Source organism: Hipposideros armiger, unplaced genomic scaffold (assembly GCF_001890085.2).
Source record: "Hipposideros armiger isolate ML-2016 unplaced genomic scaffold, ASM189008v1 scaffold_335, whole genome shotgun sequence".
In the NCBI taxonomy this organism is placed as follows: domain Eukaryota; kingdom Metazoa; phylum Chordata; class Mammalia; order Chiroptera; family Hipposideridae; genus Hipposideros; species Hipposideros armiger.
In genome coordinates this window covers 1,541,739-1,554,446 of record NW_017731685.1, presented here as the reverse complement: position 1 = coordinate 1,554,446, position 12,708 = coordinate 1,541,739, and the positions used below count along the sequence as shown (strand labels likewise).

The window sequence follows — 12,708 nt, the reverse complement described above, 5'->3', positions numbered from 1 at the left end:
TTTTCCAAGCCAGAACCATGCATTTCATCTTGCTTCAATGCACAATTACTGATTATCTGCTCTTTATCAAGCATTGTATCAGGAAATTTTACCAAGAAACTCATTGCCAAATGGATTTAGGCAAATGGCTCAAGAATTAGAAAACTAGGATGAAATTGCCAAAAATAGCATCCTATATTGTAGAGTAAATAAAACTTCTAAAGTACTCAGATTATAATCTTTCAATGTATAGATTAATATTGAATCATGTAACAACATTAATACCACGTGTGTGCATATCACTTCCTCTCTATTCTACCCTATTGTTTTTCTTTTCCTAGAAGGCATACAAGGAGGAATAAAATGAACATTTTTGTTTTTTTTTACTCCTTCGGTGCCCCTAGAAGCTTAAATACAGTTTGTGTTAAGATGGTATCCAAGTAATTTAACAGAGCTAAAAGGATGAACTACCTGGCTCATGGCCACATGGTACTGTAGGGACAGGGAAGCGCTTGAAATAAACTGGTCAGGGGTCACAGTGTTGGGCCAACTCTATTACATTTTTCTTGAAAGATTTTGAGTCAATTGCTTACTTAGCTAGTCAGCAGAAACTAATTCAAAGCCATGTGATGCTTAAGAGAAGCAATGTATGCCTGCTTTTATTAATCTAGTTGGAAGTGAGCGTGTGCACGCATACACACACACACACACACACAATGATTTGACAGCTCAAAACCAGGGAAATATTATATTAAACAAAATGATTAAATATGCTTGGTTACATGTGTTTGGAAGGACAGGACAATAAGGTGACTGAGAAAAATCAGACATTACCATCAGGAAGAAGATTTATTTATTTATTTATTTATTTATTTATTTATTTATTTATTTTTGCTATCTTCACAAATTATTTAGTTGTTCAAGAGACCCAGATCTTTGGTGAGCTCAGATCCAGGCCCATTGCTGCAGCCACTTTGCTAGTCTGATGAGTTTTTAAAAAATGGTACAGATACTGGGAGGTGGGTAGGGAGAGTCCCTGGTGCCCCAAAAGAATTTGCAGATAATTGTTTGGGATAATTTTTGTGCTGTGTTCTTGTGGCTTTAAATATTGAGCAGGGCTTGAGTTCATTGGCGACAAATCAGTCCTTGGCATTTCACCTTAAACAGTCAAGCACATGAACTGTGTGATGTGAACTTTTGAATTTCACTGAATTCTGTATGCTGCCTTGCTTTTTACATTTCTGTTTGGTATCATGTGTTACCAGCTATAAATACCAAATCTACTTAGGCAGGTGTTTCAAGAATTTAAGAACCAGAATGAAATTGCCAACAATATTATCTTATACTACAGAATAAATAAAACTTTTAATGTATTCAAGTCTTTTATAGATCAATTTTTTTTTGTTGTGGTTAAATGTACATAACATAAAGTTTACCGTTTTAACCATTTTAGGTGGATAGTTCATAGAGTTTAATTTTTTATTAATTTTATAGATTAATATCCTCTTCACATCAAAGATGACTAAAAACTATCTGTTCCTTAAAAAGTAATTGCATTATATTTGAATGGACACATATACTACAATGATTTAAGTGCAAGGAAAAATATTTTTAGATTTATATTTGACCAGGTGAAGAGATAGTTTCATATTACATATTAAAATATCATCCATTCAATATTGCACCTGGATTTACTGAAAGTTATTAAAGGTATATTGGTAATATATTCAGTGCAGGTTTACGTATTTCAGGATTCAAAAGTACTATGTATTTGAAACATTTGAAAAAACAATATACATAAGTTTCACAATTTAACTGCCAATTTAAAAAGCCAGGCTCATGGACAAGTTGTCTAAAGTCAAATAGAAACTTTTCTAGGAAAAGTACTTTCTGAGTATTATTAGGTACTGATTGCCAAGTTTGAAAAATGTAATGTATTTTGGATTTTATGTATTTGTCAAATAAATGGAAAAGACTTGTTTTGGATTCCTGGTCATTGGGTGGTGCTGGACACTAGAGAACATTTGTATTTAATGAGGATTTTGAAATATCTGACATTCACCCTAAAATTGTTACTAGAATGGGCACCCAACAGACTTCATACAGATTCAGGAATATATCCTTCATCACTAATTCCAAACCTGGATCTGGTTTGCACAGTGACATTAGGAAAATAGGAGTCACTGCTGACTGAGGTCACTCCTTGATTTGATTCATGCCATCTGAGTCAGTTTTTTGGCCGATCCCCATGGGAGAGGCAAGTGGGTGTGCCAAGATGCCTTTTAGCATTAAGGTGGGTGCATTTTTTTGGCAGGAAGGTGACAGAAAGAAGATGTGAGTTGGGATAATGGCACAGTTTTATCTTAACAACTTTATTATTTTGGTTGATTTTTCACATGCAAAGAAAAATTTATAACTTGGTATTATTTACACCCGTTGATAACCTGAAAAATTTGTAGCATCTTGATTGTGCCTTAATTTGTGATTTTGTCTATAAATGGACACTTTGCCTCCTGCATAACATGTAGGGTTATGATGGGATTGTGCTCAGAGTTCCATGTATTAGGGTAGTGATTCATTTTCACGCTTCCAAGTATTCTTCATGTTTATGGTCATTGATGTTTCCCTTTGCTTTCCTATCCTAGTGGAGATAGTGGACCCAGTGGATATTTATCTCAATCTCCTTCGGACCATCTTTGACTTTAACGCCATAAAGAGTTTGCTGACTGGGCCTGGTCAACTGAAGATCCGAGTTGATGCCATGCATGGAGGTAAGCTCGTGGTCTTGTACTTTGGTGGGCAAGAAATGTTAAGGAGACCTTGACACATGTTGGGTTTTGAGGATTCTGAGGAAGGTTGGATTCATGGATATTCACACAACATGTGTATGTTCAGATATTTGGAATGCTCTGGAAAACTTGAGGGCTCTAATTTCTCTCTTTTGATGCAAATGAAAACAAAGCTTGAACAAATAAGTTTGAGTTGTTAGAGTGTGATGTGGACAGAGTATAACTGTAATCATTAAAAAAATTTTTTTTGATCACAGTACATGCACATAGTTGTGTTGTTTTTTTTTTTTAAATTGGGGAATTGAGGGAGGGGAACAGAGTTGGGGAATTGGGGAGGAGGACCAGCCAAGTTGTTGTTCTTCAATCTTAGTTGTGGAGGGCACCAGTCTCCATCTGGCTGCCCGTCGGCAGCTCATGGCCTCTAAGCTCAAGGTGCTGTGTTCAATCTTAGTTGCAGGTGGGCGTAGCCACCATCCCATGCAGGAGTTGAACCAGCGGCCTTGTTGTTAAGAGCACATGCTCTATCCCCTGAGCCATCTGGGTGGCAGCTCAGCTCAAGGTGCCTAGTTCAGTCATAGTTGCGGTCAGGTGTAGCCCACCATTGAACAGGCACTCTTGTTGTTAGGAGCATGTGCTCTCACCAGCTGAGCCATCCTGCCACCTGTTGGCAGCTCAGAGGCAGCTCAGCTCGGGTGCAGCGTCACTGGCCCATGTGGGAATCGAACCGGCAGCCCTGTTGCTCAGAGCTCACGCTCTTAAACTAACTCTTAACCAAATGAGCCACTCGGCCTGCCCTTGCACATAATTTAAATAGTCAAATAGTTCAAAGTTCATTGTGAAAAAATCTATCCCAAACTTCTTCCCCCAATTTCCTGCTTACTAGAGGCAACTTTTAAAAAACTTAGTTGTTTTAAAGTACTTATCTCTCTATTACTCAATATTATGAATATACTACTTCTTGTTGATTTTTCAATTTTGGGCATTACTGATGTCATACTATGGAAAATGAGGTTGTAACTCTTTTTCATCCTTTCTACTCACTAAATCCAAGCACATTTCCCTAAACTAATTATATGAACAATTTGTAAAGATCAGTATCCAGTGTCAAATTATCATAACACTGCTGAGCCATGAAAAATACTATAATTATATTTTCTTTACAGCAAAATTAAAAAAAATTTCCTTGGAATTAGTAATTGTCTTGTTTTCTCATTGCTTAGTTTTTAAGTGTACTTATTTCTATTAACACCCATACTTTCCCGGTTTCTAAACCTTCTCTACTTCATTGTCCTGGAGACCTCTAATCTACTTCAGTCCGCATTGGTTGCTCTCTGAGCTGCTGTTGTCCTGGACTCTTCCCTTATCATCATTCTAATAATGCCCTTTACCCCTCTCATGTTGACTCTCCTATTTCTGGACCCTTTGTCATCTGTTTTCCTGCTTTACTCCTAAGTTTTGGAGGGACACATTTTCTAGGAACTCTGTGAGAGAAAGCTCATTGAAAGTAAATATTTTGAGTCATTGCATATCTGAAAATGCCTTTTTTCAATGCTTACTCTTTTTTTTCTTTAAAGATTTTTATTGGGGAATTGGAACAGCGCTGGGGAATTGGGGGAAGGGGAACAGACAAGTTGCTGTCCTTTTGTTCTTCAGTCTAGTTGTGGAGGACGTTGCTTCACTGGCCCAAGTTGGCACCATCATTGCGCTCTTCCCAGGCGAGACGGATCAGCCGCCGGCCTCTGGACGGCCACTCACTGCGGCTGTTGGCTGCTCACTCTGACTGCCGGCTACACATGGTAGCCCATGGCAACCCACTGCCACAGAGGCTGCAGCCTACACCATCGCCAGCGACTCATGGCAGCCCAGCTCCAGGTTGAGCTGTTGTTCAGCATCTTAGCTGTAGAGGGCAGTGTCACTGGCCCTCATATGTGGGATCCGAACCGGGGCCCTCTAACATCCCAAGCCAGTTCTTAACCATCGTGCCACTCGGCCCGCCCTCAATGCTCACTCCTAATTGATATTTGTCTGGATATAGTGGATATAAAAACCTAGGCTGGATATTATTTCCCTTCAGAAGTTTTGAGGGTATTGCTTCGTTGTCTTATGGCCATTCATATTAAACTTGAAAAATTTGGTGCTTTCTGATTTTTAATTCATTGTATGAAATCTTTATTTTTTCTTCTCAGGGGCTTTTAGGGCCTTTGACTTATCTTCAGTGTTTCTACCTTTCACAATGATGAGTCTTAGTGGGGACTATTTTTCTCTGTTGTGTCAGGCACTTGGAGGATTCTTTTAATCTGGAAACTTGTGCCTTTTAATTCTGGGAAATTTTTTTGAATTACTTCTTGGATGATTTCCTCCATTATTTTCTTTTCCCTTTCTTTCCATTATGGCATTTGTTTAGATATTGACCCTAATGGACTGATGCTTTAATTATCCTATTGTCCCCACCACCTATTTTTCTTGTCTTTGTTTTGTGCTACTTTCTGGGAGATTTCCTCAGCTTTATCTCTAATTCCTTCCATTAAGTTTTTTAGTTCCACTATGATATCTTTAATTTCTCCCAATTGTTTTTTGTTTTCCAAATAATCTCTTTTTAAAAATAGCTCCCGTTTATGTTTCATGAATGCCATATATATTTTTTTAATAAGTCAGGTTTATTGAGGTATAATTTGTTTACTGAGGTATAACAGTAAAATTCATACCTTGTAGGTATACAGTTTGGTGAGGTTTGACAAACATATATAGTTATTAACGACTATGATAATCAAGATATAGAATAGTTCCATCACTTCATAAAGTTCCCTTGTGAAGTCCTGTGTAGTTATATCTGTCCTCCTCTACTTGACCCCTGGCAATCACTCCTTAACTCTTTGCCCCTATAGTTTTACCTTTTCCAGAAAGCCATATAAATGGAAACATACAACATGTAGCCTTTTTCTTCAGGCTTTTTTCATCCAGCATAATGTTTTAGAGATGCATTCACGGTATTGTAATTATCAGCACTTATTCCTTATTATTACTGAGTAGTAGTCCATTGTATGGATGTTCACTTATCCATTCACCAGTTGATATAATTAGGGTTATTTCTGGGTTTTGGCTACTATAAACAAAGCTGCTATAAACATTTGTGAATAAGTCTTTATGGGAATATATTATTTCATTTGTCTTGGATAAATACCTAAGAGTAGGATTGCTGGACCATATGATAGGTATGTGTTTAACTTTATAAGAAACTGCCAAACTGTTTTCCAAAGTGGCCGTACCATTTGCACTACCAGGACTGTGTGAGGGCTCCAGTTTCTCTGTGTCCAAACCAATACTTGGTATGGTCAGTCTTTTCAGTTTTATCCATTCCACCATATCTTGTTGATCTCTAGTAAGATATTACTGATACATACTTTAAAAGATTTTGTTTTCTCCAGGTTGCTCTTTACTCTGTTTGTTTTGGTTTCATGTTAAGTGTATTCTTCAAAACTTTGGTGATCCTTGGCTGGCTGACATATTTAAAAGTGAGGGCACTACCTCCATGTCATATGAACTTCACTCTAAGGTCGTCTGTCTTGTCTGCTTTGTTCTTTCTTATTGGGCAGGTTATATTCCCTAGAAAAAGATCTTTCAGGTTCTTTCTTTAGCATTATCTGGCCTAGTGGGAAGAAAGCTTCTCTTTCCAAATAGTTTGAGCAATATTTCTGGGTTTGAGCCTCATTGCCTAGCTTGTACTATATGTCCATCTCTGAATCAATCACTCTGGCTGAGGAATGTAGGACACTGATTGGGCAGACCAAGGTCACCTCCCCAGCCTTGGGACAAGCGGGATTTAGCCACATCACATGAACTGAGATGGGAAGGGGGTGGGTTCTCCAAAGGAAACCCAAAATGCTGCTACTAGATGAAGGTGAAATGAGTGCCAGGCAGGCAAAATCAAGAGATGCTCACTAGTTGAGGTTTGTGTTATATTAGTGGAAAATAAATGGAAAGCAATCCTTTATGTGTGTTTCAGCCCGTAGGATTATATGCTAGTCCCCAAATATGCTGTATATTTTATCTCAGTCTCCATTTTCTTGCTCATAATGTTCTTTCCATTTGGATGGCATCCCCACTCCCCACCCCTGTCAAATTTATATTTTTCCTTCAAGTCCTCTCAGAAATGCTACCTCATTTTTGAAGCCTTGCCTGTGATCATTCCTTCTCTTAAGCCATTGAATCTAACTGTTTCATAAGTATATATTGAGTAGCACTAGTCTTACCATTGCAGCCACTCATCTGTAGACTTTACTCATTCCACTGCTAGCGTAAGAGTCCAGTGATGTAGGAACTGTGTGCTTTGGGTCCCTTGAATATGATTCCCTCCGTTGCTAACATAGGAGTTCCATGTTAGGCACTCCATAAATGTGTGTTGAACTGGAGAACACTATTCCTTAGCATTTATTTTACAAAATATGCTTAGTTTTATATGCTTCAGTGGTTTACAGTGTTTAATTATACACTTGGCAGAGTTTCAACCATTACAAAGAACATTGCTAGAGCCTTTTAGTGCTTTTGCATATATTTCACTAAAACTTTTAATACATAAAAAGCAACAGGCAATAAATCATCATTAAGTAGTTGATTTCTTTCTGGCAATGATATAGAAGTTTTGGAGAAAATTTTCATGTAATTGGATTATTGAGTACATCTTTTATATGCCTAACACAGTAACTGGCACATAGTAGGTGCTCAATGAATAGTACTTGAAGTAAATATTATTCCGTGTTGTATCTTGAAAAAGCTTGCAGAATTTATCTTTTTTTTTCTGTTCTATGAAATGGCCTTTCTTGTTTTAACCAGAACAAAACCCCCTTGGGGGGTTCTGCAAAGGTTTTACATTGCTGTGTCTCTTTTTTTTTAGTTATGGGACCCTATGTGAGAAAAGTCCTGTGTGATGAGCTGGGAGCCCCAGCCAATTCTGCAATAAACTGTGTTCCCCTGGAAGATTTTGGAGGGCAGCATCCTGACCCAAACCTGACATATGCAACAACCCTTCTGGAAGCTATGAAAGGAGGGGAATATGGATTTGGTGCTGCATTTGATGCTGATGGGGTAAGTAGGAATGTTTTTGCCTGCTGACCCTTTTACCATAGAATGAGCCAAGGCCTGGAAACCAGAGAATTAATGAACACATCTGGGACTGACATATATGGGCACGTGAACCCTAACTGGCACTGCATCTGCTCTTCTGTTTCATGGATCAGTATTGTAACTTAATAGCCATTACTATTCTGAGTTCCTGGTAAACATTATGTGATGAAGAGGTTATTTCTTTTTTAAAAACATTCATGCAATAAATCTTTATTTATGGCTCGTTTTGTTGAAAGCACATGTTAAGGAACCAGCTGTTTTAGCAATTACCCCTGTTCTCCATTATGTTTGGAGGACAGTGCAAATTAAGACTATGGAGGCTACTGACGCCTAAGACAGTCATCCACGTTTCAGTAGGTGGGACGCCGTCTTAGATGCGTCAAGATCCTGGGGCCTACAATATTCAGGGATTTAGAAGAAGGTTTCCCATGCCCTCTTGGCCTCATTCAAGTTGTTTTAGGTTGTTTAAATATGGGATGGCCGTAAAGGGACTTGTGATGATTATGGGAATGGGCTGCTAGGAGCAGATGATCATTTTTACACATTCTTTCCCACAGGACCGTTATATGATCCTAGGCCAAAATGGCTTCTTTGTGAGCCCTTCCGACTCCCTGGCCATCATTGCTGCCAACCTCTCTTGCATTCCATATTTCCGTCAGATGGGGGTCCGAGGGTTTGGGAGGAGCATGCCCACCAGCATGGCCCTGGACAGGTAAGCAGGGTGTCACCGTGAATAACTTCATGGTAGGTCCTGATGACAGTGTTCCCTTTGCAGGTAACTGTCACTCGTTCTCCCCTACTCCACCTTGTTGAAAGCAGGGGAACTTAGAAACATGGATAGTGTGCTGGGTAGGAGCGTGAAGAATCAGGTGGCCTGAACTGGATTGTTGCTTCTGCCACTTCTCAGCTGTGGGAACTTGAAGACTTATTTGATCTTTGTGCCTCAGTTTTCTTATCTTTAAAGTGAGGATAATAATAGTATCATCCTTACACGGATTATTATGAGGTAGGAGTGGGTGATTCATGTAAAGCATTAACAGAGTGCCTGGTACATACATAGTAAATACTTCATAAATGTTCAGTAATAAAACTGAAAGGTGGAAAGAACATGGGTTTTGAGATCAGATTATATTATGTAAAAATGCTACCTTGTATCCTCATTAGCTCTGCAAAAATAGGGATGATCTTGTGTGGGTTTTTGTGAGAATGAAAGAGATCTGCATGGAAAGTGCCCAAAAGGATATTCACTTAGTATATCAAACAGTGTTAGGTTTCTTTCCTCTTGCCTTACCCGTTCCTGTCACCTTTTACCATGTCTTATAAAACAGTGAATTACAGAATCTAATATTTTAAGGCAACATATATTACGGAAATACTACTTATACATGGTGGCAAGTTAGAAAACACACAAAAATAAGTAAATGTAAACCCCCTCTTCCTGAGTTAGCTATGTTGATAGATAAATGTATATTCCCTATGGATCTCTTTATAATATATAATATGTATAATACATAATAGCCTTTTAGCAATACCAAAAAGAGATGTGACAGTACAGACTGCTTTGTAACTTGTTTTTCCTTTTCCATCCACAATCTCCAGCTTTGCATTAATGCATTTTTATGTCATCTAAAACCAAGATTATATTGATATTTTCCCCATGTGTTCCCAAAATACCTTTAATTGACTTTTGGCCCAAAGTATCTTCCCATCCAAGACCATACATTGTATCTGGTTATGTCCCTTAAGTCTTTTATAACCCATCACATTCCTTTTCTCTTGTACTTACTGACAATGGTTTCTGAGGAGATCTGACCAGTTGTCCTGCAGAGTCCCACTTTCTGGATTTGTGTGGTTATTTCAACATGGTGTTATTCATTCATTCATGAGATAAAATTTACATGCAGTGACATGAGTAATCTTAAGGGTACAATTTAATGAATTTTGGAAAATATACGTCTGTGTAACAACCACCCAAGTTAAGATAAAGAACATTCCCATCACCCCAAAAGCTCCCCTGTGCCTCCTTCCAACCCCCTATAAGGAACCATGGTCATAGTCTCTATTGCCATATTTAGGTTTTGCCTGTTCTTGAATTTCACATAAATAGAATCATATCCTGTGTACTTGTTTGTTACTGGTTTTTTCATTTAATATATATTTTTTGATTCATGTATATACATTGTATGCATCAGTAGTTCATTCCCTTTTGTTGCTGTGTAGTGTACCAATGTATGAATATATCACAATATATTTTTCCAATCTCATGTTGATGGATATTTGGGTTGTTTCCAGTTATTAGCTATTGTGAATCATGCTCCTATGGGCATTTTTATACAAGTGTTTTTGTGGACACATCTTCATTTCTCCTGGGTAAATATCTAGGAGTAGAATGCTGATTATAGGGTTAATGTATGTTTAATTTCACAAGAAACTGCCAAACTGTTTTTCATTTTACACTCTTATTTGTAGTGTATGAGAGTTCTAATCTTTTCATATCATCATCATCTTTTGGTGTTGTCAGTTCTTTTTATTTTACCCATTCTAGTGAGTGCAAAATATTGTTTCATTTTGGTTTAGATTTGTATCGTCCTAATCACTAGTGAAGTTGAGCTCATTTTCATATACTTTTTGTCCATTTGGGTAACTTCTTTGTTATATCTATTTGCTCAATTAAAAAAATTAAGTTGGCTTTTTGTTATTAATCTATAGAAGTTCTTTATATTTTATGGATAATAAGTCTTTTGTGAGATGTATGTATTACAAGTATTTTCTTCCTGCCTGATGCTTCCCTTTTTATGGAATTAGTGGTGTCTCTTGATGTGCCAAAGCTTTACATTTTTATGAAGTCCAATTTATTATTTTTTTAAATGGTTAGTATACAGCTTTTTTTGTCCTCTACAAGAAATCTTTGCTTACCCCAACGTCTGAAAGATGATTTTCCTATTTTTTTTCTAGAACTGTGGCTTTGATTTTTACATTTACGTCTATGATCATTTTTAATTAATTTTTGTGTGTGGTGTAAGACAGGGGTCAAGATTCATTTATCCCCATAACCAGTTGTTCTGACACTATTTATTGAAAGGAATTTCTTTTCCCCTTGGTGCCTTTGTTAAAAATCACTTGACCTTTTATATATGTGTGTCTATTTGAGGAGTCTCTATTCTGTTCCACGGATCTGTTTGTCTTCCTTATGCCAATATTATGTTGTCTTGATTACTGAAGTTTTAAAGTAAATATTCAAATCAGGTGACTCCTGAAATTCTTTTTTTCTTCTTAGCCAAATTAAAAAAAAATGTATTCTAGATCCTTTGCATTTCTATATACATTTTAGAATCAACTTGTCAATTTTTACCAAAGCCTGTTGGGATTTTGATTGGGATTGTGTTGAATCCATAGAGCAATTTGGGAAGAATTGCATTTTTAATAATATTGAGATTTCCGGTTCAGGGATGTGATATATATCTCAATTTATTTAGTTTTCTTTTGTCTCTCATACATACTTTATAGTTTAGTATCTTATACATATGTTTTGCAGTTTACTGTAGAGGTCTTACCCAATTTTTGTTAAATTTATTCCTGAGTATTTCTATATATTTTGGTGTTGTTGTAAACGGAGTAGCTTTACAGATTTAATTTTACAGTTATTTGCTGCTAGTAATTAGAAATACAACCAATTTTTGTAAATCGATCTTCTGTCCTTCCACCAGAGACGAGAAGAATCACATACCTTTTGGATGCCTCCCTCTTCTGTCCCTCAGGTGGTAGTGATATCAACTTCATGATGATGAATCACCTCAGTTTAAAATTTTTTGCCTAGTAGCACCAAAGAGTAGGGTGTGTGATTCCATGTTTTGTTTTGTTTTTCCCATTTGCCTTTGCTTATATCCTTCCTTTCCAAAAAAATAAAACCCCAAAAAGGATTCAATAAAACTGTAAAGAATAGGCAAAAATGAGACCATCTTTAGAAACTGAGAACTAAGAGTCATATAAGCTTCTGAGTGCTATGTAGTTTATCTAATATTGTGGGAATGATTTATACAGATACTTATACAGAATCTTACACGTTAGAAAGAACTTTCATATATTTAATCTCATTTGATCTTTGCAATAATAGTGCATTATTGGGTAGACATTTACTCTCAACATATTTAAGATGTTGAATCGAGTATCAAACAGGTTAAGTGACTTGCACAAGGTTACACAGCTAATAAGAAAATGACCCAGGATTCGAAACTAGGTATTCTGATTTAGTTTGCTATTGCATCTGCCCGGTAACTACTACTTGATTAGGATGGTCCCTGAGAAACCAGTTAAGAATATTGCCCAACTGTCCTGTTGGGTAGCCAGCAACTTTCCAGACCTTGGCCAGGAGAGGCTGGTTTCATTCTGACAACAAAACCATTTGTCCTCCTTTCTCGTGGAAATTTCCCAGTAGTTCTTGATTTCACTTTATCCCCTTTTCCCAATAAATCTTTGTTTCAGTCAGAAACCAGAGGCCTTGCCTAGAGATTTCACAAAGGACCTGTTCTGATATGTAAGTGACCATTTAAAAGGATTATTCATGCTTGCCGGTTGGGACTCAGAAAACTGTGGGGCTCTGACGTGGTGATTTGTTTTGGGTATTTGATCTGGTGTGTAGCTCCCAGGTGGATTCTCATAACGGACACTTTATAATCTTCTTTCTTCTTAGGTAAAAGAAGTGCAGCTTCCAAATCTTAACAGTGGTTTCCCATGTTGAAACATTTATAAAAATCATAAGAATGTGCCCATAAATGCCAGGCCCTGAAAGAATGACAGCTGAGTAGTTAAGAAACATTAA

At 37.2% G+C, this 12,708-nt stretch overlaps 1 protein-coding gene across 5 annotated transcripts in view; it reads left to right on the top strand.

Annotated features, from left to right (window-relative positions):
• The window catches only part of PGM5 (phosphoglucomutase 5), a 183,986-nt gene that overhangs the window by 35,923 nt on the left and 135,355 nt on the right, over window positions 1–12,708 (top strand). For all 5 annotated transcript variants that reach the window (XM_019661118.1, XM_019661120.1, XM_019661119.1 and 2 more), the window contains exons 4-6: window positions 2,625–2,750; window positions 7,660–7,850; window positions 8,447–8,601. In XM_019661118.1, the coding sequence (XP_019516663.1) occupies window positions 2,625–2,750; window positions 7,660–7,850; window positions 8,447–8,601 (472 nt within the window). The remainder of the gene's footprint in view (window positions 1–2,624; window positions 2,751–7,659; window positions 7,851–8,446; window positions 8,602–12,708) is intronic.